Source organism: Nerophis lumbriciformis, linkage group LG25, assembly GCF_033978685.3.
Source record: "Nerophis lumbriciformis linkage group LG25, RoL_Nlum_v2.1, whole genome shotgun sequence".
NCBI lineage: Eukaryota > Metazoa > Chordata > Actinopteri > Syngnathiformes > Syngnathidae > Nerophis > Nerophis lumbriciformis.
Window position 1 is genome coordinate 2774826 of NC_084572.2, and position 25051 is coordinate 2799876.

Consider the following 25051-nt stretch of genomic DNA (forward strand, 5'->3'; position numbering starts at 1 on the left):
CACGCGTCACTCGTGCATCACCTGTCAGCGTGCTGCTGATGTTGGGAGGAGACACGATCAGGACGGCGCCGTTGCTCGGTATCTCGGGATGCGGCGTTGAGGAGGTCATCTCCTGATGCCCGCAGACAAGATGTTGACATTTTTGATCAGAGTCGCGGCACACATCTTACCAGACTCCTTCACACCTTCGTCGTTGGCTCCTCACTTCCCGCCACTTTTTCCGAACCTTCCAGAATACCGGAAGCATCCTGACTCTGCCCCTCGGTCTCTACGACCAGCTCTGCTTGGTCGAGAGGGTCCGAGGGGGCGGAGTCGGAGGTGAGAGTCTGGATGATGACGCCGTCGCCGGAGCAGAGGCTGTCGGCCTTGAACAAACATGAAACATTAAAGCGTGGTCCTCGTGCGGATAAGTCCGGAAGCGGCGTGGAGACGAACCGCCAGGCTGTGGAGGATGATGTGCTCGTGGGATGCTGAGGAGGAGCCCGTCGTCAAGGTAACGGTGCCGCTATTGGCTAAGCTGATGGGCAGACCCTGATTGGACGTTGTCTGCAGGACGTATGTGCCCGGCGTGCTGGTGGGCTGCAGCTGGAAGGACTGACAGCAACACCATCATCATCATCACTTTAGCACACAGGTGTCAAATTTAAGGCCCGGGGGCCAGGTCTGGCCCCCAAACACCTGGAAATGGTATGTGTCAACAAAGTACTTAATGTAATGAATTTTTTCATTTTGACTGAAAAAAATATATGTACTAGGGATGTCCCGATCCAATATTTGGATCGGATCGGCTGCCTATATTTGCCAAAAATTGCGTATCGGCAAGGCCTAGTGGTTAGAGTGTCCGCCCTGAGATCGGTAGGTTGTGAGTTAAAAAGTTAAAGTTAAAGTACCAATGATTGTCACACACACACTAGGTGTGGCGAGATTATTCTCTGCATTTGACCCATCACCCTTGATCACCCCCTGGGAGGTGAGGGGAGCAGTGGGCAGCAGCGGTGGCCGCGCCCGGGAATCATTTTGGTGATTTAACCCCCAATTCCAACCCTTGATGCTGAGTGCCAAGCAGGGAGGTAATGGGTCCCATTTTTATAGTCTTTGGTATGACTCGGCCGGGGTTTGAACTCACAACCTACCGATCTCAGGGCGGACACTCTAACCACTAGGCCACTGAGTAGGTCCACTAGGCCACTGAGTAGGTAGTTCAAACCCCGGCCGAGTCATACCAAAGACTATAAAAATGGGACCCATTACCTCCCTGCTTGGCACTCAGCATCAAGGGTTGGAATTGGGGGTTAAATCACCAAAATGATTCCCGGGCGCGGCCACCGCTGCTGCCCACTGCTCCCAGGGGGTGATCAAGGGTGATGGGTCAAATGCAGAGAATAATCTCGCCACACCTAGTGTGTGTGTGACAATCATTGGTACTTTAACTTTAAAATGCCGATCCAGATCCAGTTTAAAAAAATACTCCGGTCCGTGTTTTCCAACGCACCGATTTAAATAACACATTCCACTTTTCTGCTGCTCCCTAATTTCCGTTCCGCATTTTCCAGCACACCTTCAACACATCCACACGTCTGTGAATTCTCACGCAGTTGCTTTTAGCTGCTGGCATTACACGTCAGGCTCTTCTCACTCTTTCCTGTGTCTCCCTCTCACAGACAGCAAGTGCACCTTCTTACACACGTCACGTCATACGTCACATGCGTATACGTCCTCCCCGAGCAGAGAGGTAGCAGCATGGCTAACGTTAGCTGTGATGCTAGCGCAGCCGTGCGAGCAACGCTCCCTCTAAGGTGCTCGCCTGTGCAATTGCGCACCGTTTAAGCGTCCTCTGCGCATAGCAAAATCTATGCCACGCACAAAATCTAATAAAAAAAATAAGCGCATAACAATTTTCGACACACGGACACGACAGAGAAAACAGTTTTCGTCATCATTGTTCAAATATTGTGACGTCTGTCGAGACGCTTATCTCCGTTCGGCGCCACACGCCCACACCATCAAAATGCCGAGGCAAAAATGTCCACATCAACGTCGTATGAAAAAATTAGTGATATTTTTTTAGTTGTGATTTCCTTCTCTGCATGAAAGTTTAAAAGTAGCATATATTAATGCAGTATGAAGAAGAATGTTTTAATGTAGACATGCGAGCCTTGAAAGAAAATGTTGAAAATCAAGACTACATTTCCTGCAAATGGGTGCATTTCTACCCTATATTTTAACTTTAGATTTATTCTCATATCAAACTCTTTTGGCTGTCTTTTTGACACTTACATCCGGCGCCCCCCTCCACACCCTGGATTATAAATAATGTAAATAATTCAATGTGATTATCTTGTGTGATGACTGTATTATGATGATAGTATATATCTGATAGTATATATCTGTATCATGAATCACCCCGACTTAAACAAGTGTAAAAACTTATTGGGGTGTTACCATTTAGTGGTCAATTGTACGGAATATGTACTGTACTGTGCAATCTACTAATAAAAGTCTCAATCAATCAATCAAAACACATAGAATCATCATACTGCTGTGATTATATGCATCAAGTGTTCATTCAAGGCTAAGGCAAAATATCGAGATATATATCGTGTATCGCAATATGGCCTTAAAATATCGCAATATTAAAAAAAGGCCATATCGCCCAGCCCTAGTTTCAATGATGCCATTTCTGTTTGTCATGTATCATTTTGTCTATTTTGTGTTTATCCTTGAATAAACAGGTCAGTTTCTTGTTACCAACCATTGTGTATTATTCAAACTCCCCTAATTCAGCTGGCTAGTTGTTATCAAGAGTACTAAAACCCTTTTCAACATGATTCTGACAACTAAGTAGGCTAAATAACTTTAAACTTTAATACATGCTCGGATAGGCCAGTATCGGTGTCGGATCGGAAATGCAAAAACAATATCGGTATCGGATCGGAAGTGCAAAAACCTGGATCGGGACATCCCTAATATGTTCTGCTTGAAATTGCTTTAACAGTATCCAATATTGCAACAAATATTGCAGTATATTATCATACTTTCCAAACATGTTTTTGTCTAATAGAATAGAAAGTACTTTATTGATCCCTGGGGGAAAATCAGCACCACAGTTCGCTCACAATAAACACTAAACAAAAATACTTAACTTTACAGCAAACTACCCATTAAATTAATAATAATGAGAATACATTTTACATTGTTCTTTATTACTGTAAATTGAAAAAAACTACTACTGTATTTTGCGTTAAAATTCTGTTGACTGAACTGACCGTTTTGACTGTAAAATCTACGGTTGTTGTTTTTAACGGCGTATTACTGTAAATGGAAAGATGGTACATTTGTTTTTACGGTAGAAAAACTGGCAGCTAAGTTGCCAGAATAAAAAAAGAACTTTTTTCCATTCACAATATAATGTTGTAAAAAAACTGTAATTTTAACACAAAAATTCTGGCAACTAAGCTGCCAGCTTTTTCCGTAAAAAAACCCCCAAAAACAGTGGTACTGTTTTACCATTTACTGTAAAACATACTTGCCAACCCATCCCGATTTTCCGGGAGACTCCCGAAATTCAGCGCCTCTCCCGAAAATCTCCCGAAATTCAGGCGGACTCAGGTCCATGAGGACCTGAGTCCGCCAACCCACAATATAAACAGCATACCTGCCCAATCACGTTATAACTGTAGAATGATGGAGGGCGAGTTCTTGGTTTCTTATGTGGGTTTATTGTTAGGCAGTTTCATTAACGTCCTCCCAGCGCGGCAACAACACACAACAACAGCGGTCAAGTTTTCGTCTACCGTAAAGCAGTTCGTCTGCCGTAAACAGCAATGTTGTGACACTCTTAAACAGGACAATACTGCCATCTAGTGCATTTGATGAAAGCACTTTTGTGCGTGCCACACAGCAATGCTTCATCAAAGAGGGTGTTCAGCATGGTTCGAAAAATAGTGACAGAGAATAGAACAAGGATGGACAATTCAACCCTTAACTCAACAATGAGTAGATGAGTGTTATGTGTGTGTATATGTGTAAATAAATGAACACTGAAATTCAAGTATTTATTATATATATATATATAATAAAATAAATATATATACACGTGTATATATATATATATATATATATTAAAATAAAATAAATATATATACACGTATATATATATATATATATAAAATAAAATAAATGTATATATATACCGGTATACGTAGATATATATATATATATATATATATATATATATAAAATAAAATAAATATATATATATATATATATATATATATACATGTATATATATATATATATATAAAATAAATGTATATATATATATATATATATAATAAAATAAATATATATATATACATATATATATATAATAAAATAAATATATATATATATATGTATATATATATATAAAATAAATATATATATATATATACGTGTATATATATATATATAAATAATAAAATAAATATATATATATACATATATATATATATAATAAAATAAATATATATATATATACTGTATTTTCCGCACTATAAGGCGCACCTAAAAACCACAAATTTTCTCAAAAGCTGACAGTGCGCCTTATAACCCGGTGCGCTTTATATATGGATAAATATTAAGATTCATTTTCATAAAGTTTCGGTCTCGTAACTACGGTAAACAGCCGCCATCTTTTTTCCCGGTAGAACAGGAAGCGCTTCTTCTTCTACGCAAGCAACCGCCAAGGTAAGCACCCGCCCCCATAGAACAGGAAGCGCTTCTTCTTCTACTGTAAGCAACCACCCGCCCGCATAGAAGAAGAAAAAGCGCGCGGATATTACCGTACGTTTAATTTCCTTTGTGTGTTTGCATCTGTAAAGACCACAAAATGGCTCCTACTAAACGACAGGGATCCGGTTCATGAAAAGACGCAATCTCTCCATCCGCACAGGGATTACTATTTCACAGCAACTGATATTCCTGTGAACCGCACTGTGGATACAACGGGAGCACGTACGGTGAATATTCGCACCACAGGGAATGAGAAGTCATCCTTCACTGTGGTTCTAGCTTGCCATGCTAATGGCCAGAAACTTCCACCCATGGTGATATTCAAAAGGAATACCTTGCCAAAAGAGACCTTTCCAGCCGGCGTCATCATAAAAGCTAACTCGAAGGGATGGATGAAGAAAAGATGAGCGAGTGGTTAAGGTAAGTTTAAGTTTACGCGAAGAGGCCGGGTGGCTTTTTTCACGCAGCTTCGTCCATGTTGATATACGACTCCATGCGCGCCCACATCACGCTGGTTTTAATATATTATTAAAGTTTGACTGACCTATTTGACTGTTTTTTTGACATTCCTTTAGCGCAGTTAGATGCGGCTTACAACACGGGGCGGCTTATAGGTGGACAAAGTTTTGAAATATGGCGTTCATTGAAGGCGCGGCTTTTAACCCAGGGCGCCTTATGGTGCGGAAAATACGGTATTTATTTTATATATATATATATATATATATATATATATATATATATATATATATATATATTAAAATAAATATATATATATATATACACGTGTATATATATATATAAGATAAATGTGTATATATACGTAGATATATATATATATATATAATAAAATAAATATATATATATATATAATAAAATAAATACATATATATATATACGTATATATATATATATATATATATATATATATAATAAAATATATATATATATATATACATAAAATAAAATAAATATATATATATACGTATATATATATATAAATAATAAAATAAATATATATATATACATATACACATATATATATATAATAAAATAAATATATATATATACATATATATATATGAAATACTTGACTTGGTGAATTCTAGCTGTAAATATACTCCTCCCCTTTTAGCCACGCCCCCGTCCCACCCCGACCACGCCCACCCCACTCCCGAAATCGGAGGTCTCAAGGTTGGCAAGTATGCTGTAAAATGTTGTAAAAAAAAAAAACATTTTACAGTGAAATTTTGTAAATGTAAAGTTTTTCCAGTAAAATTGACAGTCTACTTATAACAACGTCCATCCATCCATCCATTTTCTACCGCTTGTTCCCTTCGGGGTCACGGGGGGCGCTGGAGCCTATCTCAGCTACAATCGGGCGGAAGGCGGGGTACACCCTGGACAAGTCGCCACCTCATCACAGGGTCAACATAACAATGTATATAATAATAATAATGAAATCCAGAGGCAAATTCATACATTATTCACTGTTACAAGCGGCCCTCTGATGGCAGCCATAACTCCCATGTGGCCCTCAAGTTTGACAACCCTGCTTTAGCACATCCACTTACCGGCAAGATCTCAAAGGCCTGCAGAGCTGCGCCGCTGAGTGTGATGGCGTCGCCGTCGCCGCCTGCCGTCGTCGAGTCTGAGCAGCAGAATGAAGTGACTCGGGTCAGCGCTCAAATGAGGGGAGGGCGGCGCGAGTACGGCGGCGAGCCTCACCCAGGTGCGTGATCTGGAGCGGGATCTGCATGGGAATCTGCAACGCCGCCACAGAACCGGAGGCGGGGCCAGCGCCGCTCTCCTCCAATCGGCTGAGTCGTATCTGGAGGGAGGGGCTGCATGAGCCGCTTGCCGCCTGCGAGGACGCCATGACCTCGTGGAGGGCCTTGACTAAGACTGCACACACACGCAAGATGTCAGGACTGACTACAAGAAACATCAATAGTTTTCTTGCGCCTACCATTGAAGGGGATCTTCTTGTGATTGGCTATTTGTCTCTTGATGCTCCACCATTTGGATCGCAGCCACTGCGGCGAGCGCACGCTGCTCCACCCGCCAGCAAGCTCCTCCCACTGGATTTCATTTTCATCTTCGACTTCCAACTCTAAAATTCTGACACACACACATACAGTACAAACCCCGTTTCCATATGAGTTGGGAAATTGTGTTAGATGTAAATATAAACAATGATTTGCAAATCATTTTCAAGCCATATTCAGTTGAATATGCTACAAAGACAACATATTTGATGTTCAAACTCATAAACTTTTTTTTTTTTCGCAAATAATCATTAACTTTAGAATTTGATGCCAGCAACACGTGACCAAGAAGTTGGGAAAGGTGGCAATAAATACTGATAAAGTTGAGGAATGCTCATCAAACACTTACCGTATTTTCCGCACCATAAGGCGCCCTGGGTTATAAGCCGCGCCTTCAATGAACGGCATATTTCAAAACTTTGTCCACCTATAAGCCGCCCCGTGTTGTAAGCCGCATCTAACTGCGCTAAAGGAATGTCAAAAAAACAGTCAGATAGGTCAGTCAAACTTTAATAATATATTAAAAACCAGCGTGATGTGGGCGCGCATGGAGTCGTATATCAACATGGACGGAGCTGCGTGAAAAAAGCCACCCGGCCTCTTCGCGTAAACTTAAACTTACCTTAACCACTCGCTCATCTTTTCTTCATCCATCCATCCCTTCGAGTTAGCTTTTATGATGACGCCGGCTGGAAAGGTCTCTTTTGGCAAGGTCTTCCTTTTGAATATCACCATGGGTGGAAGTTTCTGGCCATTAGCATGGCAAGCTAGAACCACAGTGAAGGATGACTTCTCATTCCCTGTGGTGCGAATATTCACCGTACGTGCTCCCGTTGTATCCACAGTGCGGTTCACAGGAATATCAAAAGTCAGTGGAACCTCGTCCATGTTGATAATGTTCTCTGGCCGGATCTTTTTTTCAGCTATCTTGTTTTTACAATATGCACGGAAAGTAGCCAGCTTTTCTTGAAAGTCTTTAGGCAGTTGCTGTGAAATAGTAGTCCGTGTGCGGATGGAGAGATTGCGTCTTTTCATGAACCGGAAACCTGTCGCTTAGTAGGAGCCATTTTGTGGTCTTTACAGATGTAAACACACAAAGGAAATGAAACGTAATATCCGCGCGCTTCTTCTTCTTCTACGCGGGCGGGTGGTTGCTTACAGTAGAAGAAGAAGCGCTTCCTGTTCTATGGGGGCGGGTGCTTACCTTGGCGGTTGCTTGCGTAGAAGAAGAAGCACTTCCTCTTCTACGGGGAAAAAAGATGGCGGCTGTTTACCGTAGTTGCGAGACCGAAACTTTATGAAAATGAATCTTAATATTAATCCATATATAAAGCGCACCGGGTTAAAAGCCGCACTGTCAGCTTTTGAGTAAATTTGTGGTTTTTAGGTGCGGCTAATAGTGCGGAAAATACGGTATTTGGAACATCCCACAGGTGAGCAGGCTAATTGGGAACAGGTGGGTGCCATGATTGGGTATAAAAGTAGATTCCATGAAATGCTCAGTCATTCACAAACAAGGACGGGGCGAGGGTCACCACTTTGTCAACAAATGCGTGAGCAAATTGTTGAACAGTTTAAGAAAAACCTTTCTCAACCAGCTATTGCAAGGAATTTAGGGATTTCACCATCTACACTCCGTAATATCATCAAAGGGTTCAGAGAATCACTGCACTTAAGCAGCTAAGCCCGTGACCTTCCATCCCTCAGGCTGTACTGCATCAACAAGCGACACCAGTGTGTAAAGGATATCACCACGTGGTCTCAGGAACACTTCAGAAACCCACTGTGAGTAACTACAGTTCGTCGCTACATCTGTAAGTGCAAGTTAAAACTCTCCTATGCAAGGCGAAAACCGTTTATCAACAACACCCAGAAATGCCGTCGGCTTCGCTGGGCCTGAGCTCATCTAAGATGGACTGATACAAAGTGGAAAAGTGTTCTGTGGTCTGACGAGTCCACATTTCAAATTGTTTTTGGAAACTGTGGACGTCGTGTCCTCCGGACCAAAGAGGAAAAGAACCATCCGGATTGTTATAGGCGCAAATTTGAAAAGCCAGCATCTGTGACGGTATGGGGGTGTATTAGTGCCCAAGACATGGGTAACTTACACATCTGTGAAGGCGCCATTAATGCTGAAAGGTACCGTATTTTCCGCACTATTATCCGCACCTAAAAACCACAAATTTACTCAAAAGCTGACAGTGCGGCTTATAACCCGGTGCGCTTTATATATGGATTAATATTAAGATTCATTTTCATAAAGTTTCGGTCTCGCAACTACGGTAAACAGCCGCCATCTTTTTTCCCCGTAGAAGAGGAAGTGCTTCTTCTACGCAAGCAACCGCCAAGGTAAGCACCCGCCCCCATAGAAGAGGAAGCGCTTCTTCTTCTACTGTAAGCAACCACCCGCCCCCGTAGAAGAAGAAGAAGCGCGCGGATATTACGTTTAATTTCCTTTGTGTGTTTACATCTGTAAAGACCACAAAATGGCTCCTACTAAGCGACAGGGATCCGGTTCATGAAAAGACGCAATCTCTCCATCCGCACACGGACTACTATTTCACAGCAACTGCCTAAAGACTTTCAAGAAAAGCTGGCTACTTTCCGTGCATATTGTAAAAACAAGATAGCTGAAAAAAAGATCCGGCCAGAGAACATTATCAACATGGACGAGGTTCCACTGACTTTTGATATTCCTGTGAACCGCACTGTGGATACAACGGGAGCACGTACGGTGAATATTCGCACCACAGGGAATGAGAAGTCATCCTTCACTGTGGTTCTAGCTTGCCATGCTAATGGCCAGAAACTTCCACCCATGGTGATATTCAAAAGGAAGACCTTGCCAAAAGAGACCTTTCCAGCCGGCGTCATCATAAAAGCTAACTCGAAGGGATGGATGGATGAAGAAAAGATGAGCGAGTGGTTAAGGTAAGTTTACGCGAAGAGGCCGGGTGGCTTTTTTCACGCAGCTCCGTCCATGTTGATATACGACTCCATGCGCGCCCACATCACGCTGGTTTTTAATATATTATTAAAGTTTGACTGACCTATCTGACTGTTTTTTTGACATTCCTTTAGCGCAGTTAGATGCGGCTTATAACACGGGGCGGCTTATAGGTGGACAAAGTTTTGAAATATGCCGTTCATTGAAGACGCGGCTTATAACCCAGGGCGGCTTATGGTGCGGAAAATACGGTACATACAGGTTTTGGAGCGACATATGTTGCCATCCAAGCAACGTTACCATGGACGCCCCTGCTTATTTCAGCAAGACAATGCCAAACCACGTGTTACATCAACGTGGCTTCATAGTAAAAGTGCGGGTACTAGACTGGCCTGTCTGTAGTCCAGACCTGTCTCCCATTGAAAATGTGTGGCGCATTATGAAGCCTAAAATAGCACAACGGAGACCCCCGGACTGTTGAACAACTTAAGCTGTACATCAAGCAAGAATGGGAAAGAATTCCACCAGAGAAGCTTCAAAAATGTGTCTCCTCAGTTCCCAAACGTTTACTGAGTGTTGTTAAAAGAAAAGGCCATGTAACACAGTGGTGAACATGCCCTACTTTGGCACGTGTTGCAGCCATGAAATTCTAAGTTAATTATTATTTGCAAAAAAACATCAAATATGTTGTCTTTGTAGTGCATTCAACTGAATATGGGTTGAAAATGATTTGCAAATCATTGTATTCCGTTTATATTTACATCTAACACCATTTCCCAACTCATATGGAAACGGGGTTAGTACACAGAGGTATATATGTGTGTGTGGACGTGTCCTCCGTCCTCACCTTCGTGTGAGGTTGAGGTCGTCATCTTTGGTCCACTCGGTGCCGCCGCTGTGCTTCCAGTTGAGGTAGTTGAGCCATTTGGAGCGACACTGTTTCTCTGAGCGCGTGCCCACCTGATTGGCCACCGACGCCCAGGACACGCCCCTCGTGACCGCCGACCCCGGAGACGTGCCCGCCATCTCGTACACCACCTCGGCCAGACGGCGCTCTTCCTCCTCGCTCCACTTCCCTGAGCGCGAAGAAAACTAAACTATACTCTCTCTATACACGGCTCCGTAGTAACGAGTTTGTACCCGTGTTGCACGTGTCCTTCATCAGGCGACAGCGGTCCTTGACGGAGGAGGCGCTGCGACCCAGCACGGCGCCGATGGCGGCCCAGTCGTTGCCATGGCGATCTCTCAGCCTGAACAACAACAGTCATGTGACCGCCAGACAAACGGCAAACGCAGAAGACGACGCGGACGAAACTCACGTTTTTAACTTCTCAATCTCTCCTGGGGTGTACCTGACCGACCACACACACACACACACACACACACACCTCATGTTAGCGCACGCCTTCTTCGCCGTCACTGAGGCCGTCGCCCTCTTCCTCACTCACTTGCCAACGTGGTTGCGGTTGTCGTACATCCGTAGAACTCGTCTGTAGACGGCGAAGAGCGGCCTGTTCAGACCCAGCGCCACCGAGCGGTAGAAGTCTTTCCTCTCTTCTTTGGACATCTCAAAGATGATCTCGGCCGGGTCCTCCATGCCTCGAGACTGAAACGTAAACACACACAAACACACATTACACCAGGGGTGGACAAACTTTTTGACTCAAAAAAAAAAGGAGACTGTATGTGCATACTTTATATATATATACACACAGGTAAAAGCCAGTAAATTAGAATATTTTGAAAAACTTGATTTATTTCAGTAATTGCATTCAAAAGGTGTAACTTGTACATTATATTTATTCATTGCACACAGACTGATGCATTCAAATGTTTATTTCATTTAATTTTGATGATTTGAAGTGGCAACAAATGAAAATCCAAAATTCCGTGTGTCACAAAATTAGAATATTACTTAAGGCTAATACAAAAAAGGGATTTTTAGAAATGTTGGCCAACTGAAAAGTATGAAAATGAAAAATATGAGCATGTACAATACTCAATACTTGGTTGGAGCTCCTTTTGCCTCAATTACTGCGTTAATGCGGCGTGGCATGGAGTCCATGAGTTTCTGGCACTGCTCAGGTGTTATGAGAGCCCAGGTTGCTCTGATAGTGGCCTTCAACTCTTCTGCGTTTTTGGGTCTGGCATTCTGCATCTTCCTTTTCACAATACCCCACAGATTTTCTATGGGGCTAAGGTCAGGGGAGTTGGCGGGCCAATTTAGAACAGAAATACCATGGTCCGTAAACCAGGCACGGGTAGATTTTGCGCTGTGTGCAGGCGCCAAGTCCTGTTGGAACTTGAAATCTCCATCTCCATAGAGCAGGTCAGCAGCAGGAAGCATGAAGTGCTCTAAAACTTGCTGGTAGACGGCTGCGTTGACCCTGGATCTCAGGAAACAGAGTGGACCGACACCAGCAGATGACATGGCACCCCAAACCATCACCCAACCATGCAAATTTTGCATTTCCTTTGGAAATCGAGGTCCCAGAGTCTGGAGGAAGACAGGAGAGGCACAGGATCCACGTTGCCTGAAGTCTAGTGTAAAGTTTCCACCATCAGTGATGGTTTGGGGTGCCATGTCATCTGCTGGTGTCGGTCCACTCTGTTTCCTGAGATCCAGGGTCAACGCAGCCGTCTACCAGCAAGTTTTAGAGCACTTCATGCTTCCTGCTGCTGACCTGCTCTATGGAGATGGAGATTTCAAGTTCCAACAGGACTTGGCGCCTGCACACAGCGCAAAATCTACCCGTGCCTGGTTTACGGACCATGGTATTTCTGTTCTAAATTGGCCCGCCAACTCCCCTGACCTTAGCCCCATAGAAAATCTGTGGGGTATTGTGAAAAGGAAGATGCAGAATGCCAGACCCAAAAACGCAGAAGAGTTGAAGGCCACTATCAGAGCAACCTGGGCTCTCATAACACCTGAGCAGTGCCAGAAACTCATCGACTCCATGCCACGCCGCATTAACGCAGTAATTGAGGCAAAAGGAGCTCCAACCAAGTATTGAGTATTGTACATGCTCATATTTTTCATTTTCATACTTTTCAGTTGGCCAACATTTCTAAAAATCCCTTTTTTGTATTAGCCTTAAGTAATATTCTAATTTTGTGACACACGGAATTTTGGATTTTCATTTGTTGCCACTTCAAATCATCAAAATTAAATGAAATAAACATTTGAATGCATCAGTCTGTGTGCAATGAATAAATATAATGTACAAGTTACACCTTTTGAATGCAATTACTGAAATAAATCAAGTTTTTCAAAATATTCTAATTTACTGGCTTTTACCTGTATTGGGCTAGACTGAACCCACCTTGACGTACTGCTTGATGTTACTCATGAGAACGTCAATCTCTTCTTTGGACCACATCCCTTGTTTCCACTTGTGACCTGGCGGCAAAAGGACAAAAAAAAAAAAGACACTCGGTTAGCTCCTCGCTATTAGCAACGTGCTCGCCAAAAATGGCGTCCTGACCTTTGTTGGCCAGCGAGTCTTTGTCTTCTTTGGTGGTGAACCACGCCTGGCTAACGGCCGACACCTCCGCCTTCTCATTGGCCGACAGCGCCTCCTCACGCAGGACCTGCGCACACGCCTGTGAGTCCACTGTGACCTGCAAGTCGCCGGGGGCGGGGGGGGCGCGGCCTACCTGAATGTGAGCCACGCCCTCCTGAGAGAGGCCGCCCTCCGCCGTGGTTGTCATGGTGACCTCAAAGCGCTCGTGGTCGTCGGCCACTGAGGACCCAGGAAGACCACGTTAACTTGGTATGAATGAATCGGCGACTAATTCTTTCATTGTGTTTGCTCACTGGGCACCGCCACCACAGAAAAGGAGGAGTCTGAGTCCTCTGGGGCGACACACACTTTTTTGGCAAGGGGCTCACAGTCGTCATCTGCGCACACACACATAAACACACGTGCTTAGCACGCAAAGGTCAAGGGTCGAGGATTGAGGGTGACGCACCGTTAGAGGGGGAGTGTAATACGACGCCATCATCGTCGTCGTGCGTCAGTGTGACCGACTCCACCGTTTCCAGCGTGTCGCCGTCACGCTCCTCTTCGGCGGCGCTCATCACTCGCCTGCAAGTAATAATAATAATTAAAGCTGCAAGCAGCGTTGGTCGGGCCCGCGTATTTGGCAGGTGCTAGTCCTAAGTGTCCCAATACTTTGTCCAGTTTTAGTGCTCAGTGTCCCAATACTTTTGTCAAGTTGTAGTCCTAAGTGTCCCAATACTTTTGTGCAGTGTAAGTGTCCCAATACTTTTGTCCAGTGGTAGTCCTAAGTGTCCCAATACTTTTGTCCAGTTTTATTCCTAAGTGTCCCAATACTTTTGTCCAGTTTTATTCCTAAGTGTCCCAATACTTTTGTCCAGTTTTATTCCTAAGTGTCCCAATACTTTTGTCCAGTGGTAGTCCTAAGTGTCCCAATACTTTTGTCCAGTTTTATTCCTAAGTGTCCCAATACTTTTGTCCAGTTTCCGTCATAAGTGTCCCAATACTTTTGTCTAGTGTACCTACCTTGTCTGCATTGTGTAGGCACGCTGGTTTTTAAGCAGCCATCTTAAAAAAAACAGCAGCGCAGCGGTTCTTTGAAGGGTCATAGAATCAAAACCGGAGCAGTTAGAAAAACGCTGTTCTGTACTTTTATACACAAGGGTTTAATCTCTCTCCTGTGTTAGTTTGAAGCCGAAACGACAAACGCGCTCAGAGGAGATAGTTTTTGAAGGAAGGTGACCGGTTTTTACAAAAAATGTGTTTTGAAGGGGGAATAGCAAACTTCCTGTTGATTTTTGCTGGGAGTTGTCAATCTATGAAATGTAGGTCTAAGTGAGACCTACATAAAGGTTTTTTGTTTCATGTCTCTCCGACCATTCCAGTGGGAGTTACAGGCAGTTTTGTCATTTTTTTCTTCCGAGGAGCAGTTTTTTCAGCGTTTTATTCAAAAATTGCGCTAGAGAGCAATTTTGAGATTTGGGGTTAGGTTTTATATTAGATCGCAATTTTTGCCAGTCCTGATGTGTGAGTTTTGAAGCATGTTAAGGGGGTCAAATTACAGCTCAAAGAGGCAAAAGTGACTGTTTTTAGTACTTTTTTGTCTTGAAGGGGGAATTGCCAACTTCCTGTTGATTTCTGCCCAAGGAAGTACAATTATGAAATCTAGGTCTAAGTCAGACCTACATAGAGAATTTTGTTTCATGTCTTTCCGACCTTCCTAGTGGGAGTTACAGGCAGTCTAGTTTTTTTTTTTCCTAGGGGGCGCTAGAGCGCAATTTTGAGTTTTGGGGTTCGGTTTTTTCATTAAAAGACAATTTTTGCAGGTCCTGATGTGTGGGTCAAATATGGTGAGTTTTGAAGCATGTTAAGTGGGTCAAATTAGTGCTCAAAGAGGCGGCCGGTATAATAATAATAAAACCTTACAAATTCAATAGGTCCTTATGTCCCATTGCATAAGGACTCCCTGTGGGAGTCCTTATGCAATGGGCCATGTGGGCCCTAATTAGTAACAACTGAACTGTTTATTTTATTCATCTAAATCTGGTTTCTAAACCCTTTATGGCTGCCCTGAGAGGGCCCTTTGGAAAAATGACAACAGATCTGACGGTAAAAAACACGTTTTTTTTTCCAATTACAGTAATATGCTGTAAAAATATTACAGTAAAATTGTGGCGACTGAGCTGCCAGTTTTTTTCTACTGCAACTGCAAAATCCCCCCCCAAAAAATGTCTACTGCAACTGCAAAATCCCCCAAAAATTATCGTCTATGTGCAAAGATATAATACACAATTATTTAATATTATTTTTATTATTTATAAATTATTCAGGGTTACAAGGGATTTAACGGTAAAAAACCCCAGCAATTGTACCGTTTTTCCAATTACAGTAATATGCTGTTAAAAAATACAAAAAAACACTGAATTTACAGTAAAATTGTGTCGACTGAGCTGCCAGTTTTGTTCTACTGCAACTGCAAAATGAAAAGAAAAAAATTGTCTATGTACAAATATATCAGACAATTATTTAATATTATCATTATTATTAGTCATAAATTATTCAGGGTTACAAGGGATTTAACGGTTAAAAAAACCCCAATTGTATCGTGTTTCCAATTACAGTAATATGCTGTAAAAAAAACAAAAAATAAACACTGAATTTTACAGTAAAATTGTGGCGACTGAGCTGCCAGTTTTGTTCTACTGCAACTGCAAAATGAAAAGAAAAAAATTGTCTATGTACAAATATATCAGACAATTATTTAATATTATCATTATTATTAGTCATAAATTATTCAGGGTTACAAGGGATTTAACGGTTAAAAAAACCCCAATTGTATCGTGTTTCCAATTACAGTAATATGCTGTAAAAAAAACAAAAAATAAACACTGAATTTTACAGTAAAATTGTGGCGACTGAGCTGCCAGTTTTTCTACTGCAACTGCAAAATAAAAAATATGTATATTGTCTATGTAAAAATATATCAGACAATTATTTAATATCATCATTATTATTAGTCATAAATTATTCAAAGTTACAACGGATTTAACGGTAAAAAAATCCAATTGTATCGTTTTTCCAATTACAGTAATATGCTGTGAAAAAAAAAAACCACCGTGAATTTTACAGTAAAATTGTGGCGACTGAGCTGCCAGTTTTTTTCTTCTGCAACTGCAAAATAAATAAAAAATATATTGTCTATGTAAAAATATATCAGACAATTATTTAATATTATCATTATTATTAGTCATAAATTATTCAGGGTTACAAGGGATTTAATGGAAAAAAACAAACAATTGTATCGTTTTTCCAATTACAGTAATATGCTGTGAAAAAAAAAAACACAGAATTTTACAGTAAAATTGTGGCGACTGAGCTGCCAGTTTTTTCTACTGCAACAGCAAAATAAAAATATTGTCTATGTAAAAATATATCAGACAATTATTTAATATTATCATTATTATTAGTCATAAAGTATTCAGGGTTACAAGGGATTTAACGGTAAAAAAAATCTAATTGTATCGTATTTCCAATTACAGTAATATGCTGTAAAAAAAAAAAAACACAGTGAATTTTACAGTAAAATTGTGGCGACTGAGCTGCCAGTTTTTTTCTACTGCAACTGCAAAATCCCCCCCAAAAAATTTCTACTGCAACTGCAAAATCCCCCCAAAATTATCGTCTATGTGCAAAGATATAATACACAATTATTTAATATTATTTTTATTATTTATAAATTATTCAGGGTTACAAGGGATTTAACGGTAAAAAAAACCCAGCAATTGTACCATTTTTCCAATTACAGTAATATGCTGTAAACAAATACAAAAAAACACTGAATTTACAGTAAAATTGTGGCGACTGAGCTGCCAGTTAAAAGATATAATAGATAATTATTTAATATTATTTGTTATTATTATTAGTCATAAATTATTCAGAGTTACAACGGATTTAACGGTAAAAAACAACAACAATTGTGCCGTTTTTCCAATAACAGTATATGTTGTAAAAAACAAAAAAACACTGAATTTTACAGTAAAATTGTGTCGACTGAGCTGCCAGTTTTGTTCTACTGCAACTGCAAAATTAAAAAATATGTATCGTCTATGTTATTATTATTATTATTAGCCTTTATTTAACCAGGTAAAATATGTATCGTCTATGTAAAAAGATATAATGGACAATTATTTAATTTTATTATTATTATTAGTCATAAATTATTCAGGGTTACAACGGATTTAACGGGAAAAAAAAAAACAATTGTACCGTATTTCCAATTATATGCTGAAAAAAACCCCCCACTGAATTTTACAGTAAAATTGTGGCGACTGAGCTGCCAGTTTTTTCTACTGCAACTGCAAAATAAAAAATATGTATATTGTCTATGTAAAAATATATCAGACAATTATTTAATATTATCATTATTATTAGTCAAATTATTCAGGGTTACAAGGGATTTAACGGTTAAAAAAACAAACAATTGTATCGTGTTTCCAATTACAGTAATATGCTGTAAAAAAAACAAAAACAAAAAAACCACTGTGAATTGTACAGTAAAATTGTGGCGACTGAGCTGCCAGTTTTGTTCTACTGCAACTGCAAAATAAAAATATTGTCTATGTAAAAAGATATGATAGATAATTATGTAATATTATTATTGTTATTATTAGTAAAAAAAATTCAGGGTTACAACGGATTCAACGGTAAAAAAAAAACCAATTCTACCGTTTTTACAATTACAGTAATATGCTGTAAAAAACCACAACAAAAACAGTGAATTTTACAGTAAAATTGTGGCGACTGAGCTGCCAGTTTTTTCCTACTGCAAATGCAAAATAAAAAATAGATATATTGCCTACGTAAAAATATATCAGACAATTATTTAATATTATCATTACTATTAGTCATAAATTATTCAGGGTTACAACGGATTTAACGGTAAAATAAACAATTGTACCATTTTTCCAATTACAGTAATATGCTATTAAAAAAAAAACACTGTGAATTTTACAGTAAAATTGTGGCGACTGAGCTGCCAGTTTTTTTCTACTGCAACTGCAAAATAAATAAAAAATATATTGTCTATGTAAAATATATATCAGACAATTATTTAATATTATCATTATTATTAGTCATAAATTATTCAGGGTTACCACGGATTTAACGGTAAAATAAACAATTGTACCGTTTTTCCAATTACAGTAATATGCTATTAAAAAAAAAAACCACAGAATTTTACAGTAAAATTGTGGCGACTGAGCTGCCAGTTTTTTTCTACTGCAACTGCAAAATAAAATAAAAATATATTGTCTATGTAAAAATATATATCAGACAATTATTTAATATTATCATTATCATTAGCCATAAATTATTCAGGGTTACAAGGGATTTAACGGAAAAAATCAAACAATTGTATCGTTTTTTCAATTACAGTAATATGCTGTGAAAAAAACCCCCACAGAATTTTACAGTAAAATTGTGGCGACTGAGCTGCCAGTTTTTTCTACTGCAACTGCAAAATAAAAAATATGTATATTTTCTATGTAAAAATATATCAGACAATTATTTAATATTATCATTATTTAAAGTGCACTACACATAATAAACACAACATTATTAATATTGCTACTACGGATAATTTCAACAAAAACTCCTCAAAACAGCCCACTACCTATAATATGGGCTTCTTAAACATAAGATCATTATCTTCCAAAACGTTAACGGTGGCAGAGGGGTTAGTGCATCTGCCTCACAATACGAAGGTCCTGAGTAGTCTTGGGTTCAATCCCGGGCTCAGGATCTTTCTGTGTGTAGTTTGCATGTTCTCCCCGTGACTGCGTGGGTTCCCTCCGGGTACTCCGGCTTCCTCCCACCTCCAAAGACATGCACCTGGGGATAAGTTGATTGGCAACACTAAATTGGCCCTAGTGTGTGGATGTGAGTGTGAAAGTTGTCTGTCTATCTGTGTTGGCCCTGCGATGAGGTGGCGACTTGTCCAGGGTGTACCCCGCCTTCCGCCCGATTGTAGCTGAGATAGGCTCCAGCGCCCCCCGCGACCCCAAAGGGAATAAGCGGTAGAAAATGGATGGATGGATGGATTATTATTAGTCATAAATTATTCAGGGTTACAAGGGATTTAACGGTGAAAAAAAACCCAATTGTATTTTGTTTCCAATTACAGTAATATGCTATTAAAAAAACACACAGAATTTTACAGTAAAATTGTGGCGACTGAGCTGCCAGTTTTTTCTACTGCAACAGCAAAATAAAAATATTGTCTATGTAAAAATATATCAGACAATTATTTAATATTATCATTATTATTAGTCATAAATTATTCAGGGTTACAAGGGATTTAACGGTAAAAAAAATCTAATTGTATCGTATTTCCAATTACAGTAATATGCTGTAAAAAAAAAAAAACACAGTGAATTTTACAGTAAAATTGTGGCGACTGAGCTGCCAGTTTTTTTCTACTGCAACTGCAAAATCCCCCCCCAAAAAATTTCTACTGCAACTGCAAAATCCCCCCAAAATTATCGTCTATGTGCAAAGATATAATACACAATTATTTAATATTATTTTTATTATTTATAAATTATTCAGGGTTACAAGGGATTTAACGGTAAAAAAACCCCAGCAATTGTACCATTTTTCCAATTACAGTAATATGCTGTAAACAAATACAAAAAAACACTGAATTTACAGTAAAATTGTGGCGACTGAGCTGCCAGTTAAAAGATATAATAGACAATTATTTCATATTATTTGTTATTATTATTAGTCATAAATTATTCAGGGTTACAACGGATTTAACGGTAAAAAACAACAACAATTGTGCCGTTTTTCCAATAACAGTATATGTTGTAAAAAAAAAAACACTGTGAATTTTACAGTAAAATTGTGTCGACTGAGCTGCCAGTTTTGTTCTACTGCAACTGCAAAATTAAAAAATATGTATCGTCTATGTAAAAAGATATAATGGACAATTATTTAATATTATTATTATTATTAGTCATAAATTATTCGGGGTTACAACGGATTTAACGGGGAAAAAAACAAAACAATTGTACCGTATTTTCAATTACAGTAATATGCTGGAAAAAAACACACTGAATTTTACAGTAAAATTGTGGTGACTGAGCTGCCAGTTTTTTTCTTCTGCAACTGCAAAATAAATAAAAAATATATTGTCTATGTAAAAATATATCAGACAATTATTTAATATTATCATTATTATTAGTCATAAATTATTCAGGGTTAAAATGGATTTAATGGTAAAAAAACAACAACAATTGTATCGTTTTTCCAATTACAGTAATATGCAGTGGAGAAAAAAAAAACACTGTGAATTTTACAGTAAAATTGTGGCGACTGAGCTGCCAGTTTTTTCTACTGCAACTGCAAAATAAAAAATATGTATATTGTCTACGTAAAAATATATCAGACAATTATTTAATATTATCATTATTATTAGTCACAAATTATTCAGGGTTACAAGGGATTTAACGGTGAAAAAAACAATCGTATCATTTTTCCAATTACAGTAATATGCTGTGAAAAAAAACAAAAAACACTGTGAATTTTACAGTAAAATTGTGGCGACTGAGCTGCCAGTTTTTTCTACTGCAACTGCAAAATAAAAAATATGTATATTTTCTATGTAAAAATATATCAGACAATTATTTAATATTATCATTATTATTAGTCATAAATTATTCAGGGTTACAAGGGATTTAACAGTTTAAAAAAAACAATTGTATCTTGTTTCCAATTACAGTAATATGCTGTAAAAAAAAAAAAAAAACACTGTGAATTTTACAGTAAAATTGTGGCGACTGAGCTGCCAGTTTTTTTTCTACTGCAACTGCAAAATCCCCCCCAAAAAATTTCTACTGCAACTGCAAAATCCCCCCAAAATGATCGTCCATGTGCAAAGATATAATACACAATTATTTAATATTATTTTTATTATTTATAAATTATTCAGGGTTACAAGGGATTTAACGGTAAAAAACCCCCCAGCAATTGTACCGTTTTTCCAATTACAGTAATATGCTGTAAAAAAATACAAAAAAACACTGAATTTACAGTAAAATTGTGGCGACTGAGCTGCCAGTTAAAAGATATAACAGACAATTATTTCATATTATTTGTTATTATTATTAGTCATAAATTATTCAGAGTTACAACGGATTTAACGGTAAAAAACAACAACAATTGTGCCGTTTTTCCAATAACAGTATATGTTGTAAAAAAAAACAAAAAAACACTGAATTTTACAGTAAAATTGTGTCGACTGAGCTGCCAGTTTTGTTCTACTGCAACTGCAAAATAAAAAATATGTATATTTTCTATGTACAAATATATCAGACAATTATTTAATATTATCATTATTATTAGTCATAAATTATTCAGGGTTACAAGGGATTTAACGGTTAAAAAAAAACCAATTGTATCGTGTTTCCAATTACAGTAATATGCTGTAAAAAACAACAACAAAAAAAACACTGTGAATTTTACAGTAAAATTGTGGCGACTGAGCTGCCAGTTTTGTTCTACTGCAACTGCAAAATAAAAATATTGTCTATGTAAAAAGATATAATAGATAATTATGTAATATTATTATTGTTATTATTAGTAAAAAAATTTCAGGGTTACAACGGATTCAACGGTAAAAAAACCCCCAATTCTACCGTTTTTACAATTACAGTAATATGCTATAAAAAACACAACAACAAAAACAGTGAATTTTACAGTAAAATTGTGGCGACTGAGCTGCCAGTTTTTTCCTACTGCAAATGCAAAATAAAAAATAGATATATTGCCTACGTAAAAATATATCAGACAATTATTTAATATTATCATTATTATTAGTCATAAATTATTCAGGGTTACAACGGATTTAACGGTAAAATAAACAATTGTACCATTTTTCCAATTACAGTAATATGCTATTAAAAAACCCCACAGAATTTTACAGTAAAATTGTGGCGACTGAGCAGCCAGTTTTTTCTACTGCAACTGCAAAATAAAAAATATGTATATTTTCTATGTACAAATATATCAGACAATTATTTAATATTATCATTATTATTAGTCATAAATTATTTAGGGTTACAAGGGATTTAACGGTTAAAAAAAAACCAATTGTATCTTGTTTCCAATTACAGTAATATGCTGTAAAAAACAACAACAAAAAAAACACTGTGAATTTTACAGTAAAATTGTGGCGACTGAGCTGCCAGTTTTGTTTTACTGCAACTGCAAAATGAAAATATTGTCTATGTAAAAAGATATAATAGATAATTATGTAATATTATTATTGTTATTATTAGTAAAACATTTTCAGGGTTACAACGGATTCAACGGTAAAAAAACAAACAATTCTACCGTTTTTACAATTACAGTAATATGCTGTAAAAAACCACAACAAAAACAGTGAATTTTACAGTAAAATTGTGGCGACTGAGCTGCCAGTTTTTTCCTACTGCAAATGCAAAATAAAAAATAAATATATTGCCTACGTAAAAATATATCAGACAATTATTTAATATTATCATTATTATTAGTCATAAATTATTCAGGGTTACCACGGATTTAACGGTAAAATAAACAATTGTACCGTTTTTCCAATTACAGTAATATGCTATTAAAAAAAAAAACCACAGAATTTTACAGTAAAATTGTGGCGACTGAGCTGCCAGTTTTTTTCTACTGCAACTGCAAAATAAATAAAAAATATATTGTCTATGTAAAATATATATCAGACAATTATTTAATATTATCATTATCATTAGCCATAAATTACTCAGGGTTACAAGGGATTTAACGGAAAAAACAACAACAATTGTATCGTTTTTCCAATTACAGTAATATGCTGTGAAAAAAAAAACCCACAGAATTGTACAGTAAAATTGTGGCGACTGAGCTGCCAGTTTTTTCTACTGCAACTGCAAAATAAAAAATATGTATATTGTCTATGTAAAAATATATCAGACAATTATTTAATATTATCATTATTATTAGTCATAAATTATTCAGGGTTACAAGGGATTTAACGTTTAAAAAAAACAATTGTATCTTGTTTTCAATTACAGTAATATGCTGTAAAAAAAAACAAAAAACACTGTGAATTTTACAGTAAAATTGTGGCGACTGAGCTGCCAGTTTTGTTTTACTGCAACTGCAAAATAAAAATATTGTCTATGTAAAAAGATATAATAGATAATTATGTAATATTATTATTGTTATTATTAGTCATAAATTTTTCAGGGTTACAACGGATTCAACGGTAAAAAAAACCCAATTCTACCGTTTTTACAATTACAGTAATATGCTGTAAAAAAACACAACAAAAACAGTGAATTTTACAGTAAAATTGTGGCGACTGAGCTGCCAGTTTTTTCCTACTGCAAATGCAAAATAAAATACAAATATATTGTCTATGTAAAATATATATCAGACAATTATTTAATATTATCATTATTATTAGTCATAAATTATTCAGGGTTACCACGGATTTAACGGTAAAATAAACAATTGTACCGTTTTTCCAATTACAGTAATATGCTATTAAAAAAAAAAAACCACAGAATTTTACAGTAAAATTGTGGCAACTGAGCTGCCAGTTTTTTTCTACTGCAACTGCAAAATAAAATACAAATATATATTGTCTATGTAAAATATATATCAGACAATTATTTAATATTATCATTATCATTAGTCATAAATTACTCAGGGTTACAAGGGATTTAACGGAAAAAATCAAACAATTGTATCGTTTTTTCAATTACAGCAATATGCTGTGAAAAAAAACCCACAGAATTTTACAGTAAAATTGTGGTGACTGAGCTGCCAGTTTTTTCTACTGCAACTGCAAAATAAAAAATATGTATATTTTCTATGTAAAAATATATCAGACAATTATTTAATACTATCATTATTATTAGTCATAAATTATTCAGGGTTACAAGGGATTTAACGGTGAAAAAAACAATTGTATCGTGTTTCCAATTACAGTAATATGCTGTAAAAAAAAAACACTGTGAATTTTACAGTAAAATTGTGGCGACTGAGCTGCCAGTTTTTTTCTACTGCAACTGCAAAATCCCCAAAAAATGATCGTCTATGTAAAAAGATATAGTAGATCATTCTTTAATATTATTATTATTATTAGTCATAAATGATTCAGGGCTACAATGTACAATTTGATGGATAACTTGCTTTGAAATCATAAGTCAAGCAGATGTTAATTACATCAATTTTAACTAAAAACATGTTTTAAATACATGATAGTATATTTGTTGCAATAACACATAATATTAAAGTTTAAAAGATATGCAATTTAAGGCTGAAACGACGCGTCGACGTAGTCGACGTCATCGGTTACGTAAATACGTCGACGCCGTTTTTGTGCGTCGGCGCGTCGCATATTTACGTCACACTACTTTACTGTCATGGCGGAGCGCAAAGCAGACGATGCGAGCGAGGGGAAAAAAGCACGCCAAAAGTCGTCAAAAGTGTGGGAGTATTTCAATAAACGGCCTAATAATGTTGTTGTATGCACACTGTGTCGAGCGGAAATGGCCTATCATAGCAGCACAACGGCTATGAACGAACATTTGAAAAGAAAACCCCCGACAGCGTTCTTGCCATCACCATCAACAAGTCAATCGTCCGCGTGCGTATACGTTGTCATTATTACACAAAAACATGAATGTGTCATTTGTATCTGCGTTGTAAATTCATAAACTAAAGCACCGTTTCGCTCTGAGAGGCGCGTT

General features: G+C 37.8%; 1 protein-coding gene across 2 annotated transcripts in view; it reads right to left on the minus strand.

Annotated features, from left to right (window-relative positions):
* Positions 1-25051, minus strand: part of dmtf1 (cyclin D binding myb-like transcription factor 1) — a 38111-nt gene that overhangs the window by 177 nt on the left and 12883 nt on the right. For both annotated transcript variants that reach the window (XM_061983556.1, XM_061983555.1), the window contains 15 exons: positions 13738-13853; positions 13583-13666; positions 13423-13508; positions 13251-13356; positions 13089-13165; positions 11214-11371; positions 11085-11117; positions 10906-11015; positions 10613-10841; positions 6740-6891; positions 6499-6675; positions 6345-6421; positions 436-594; positions 186-365; positions 22-112 (listed from right to left, as the gene is read on the minus strand). In XM_061983556.1, the coding sequence (XP_061839540.1) occupies positions 22-112; positions 186-365; positions 436-594; positions 6345-6421; positions 6499-6675; positions 6740-6891; positions 10613-10841; positions 10906-11015; positions 11085-11117; positions 11214-11371; positions 13089-13165; positions 13251-13356; positions 13423-13508; positions 13583-13666; positions 13738-13846 (1828 nt within the window). In that variant the 5' untranslated portion in view covers positions 13847-13853. The remainder of the gene's footprint in view (positions 1-21; positions 113-185; positions 366-435; positions 595-6344; positions 6422-6498; positions 6676-6739; positions 6892-10612; positions 10842-10905; positions 11016-11084; positions 11118-11213; positions 11372-13088; positions 13166-13250; positions 13357-13422; positions 13509-13582; positions 13667-13737; positions 13854-25051) is intronic.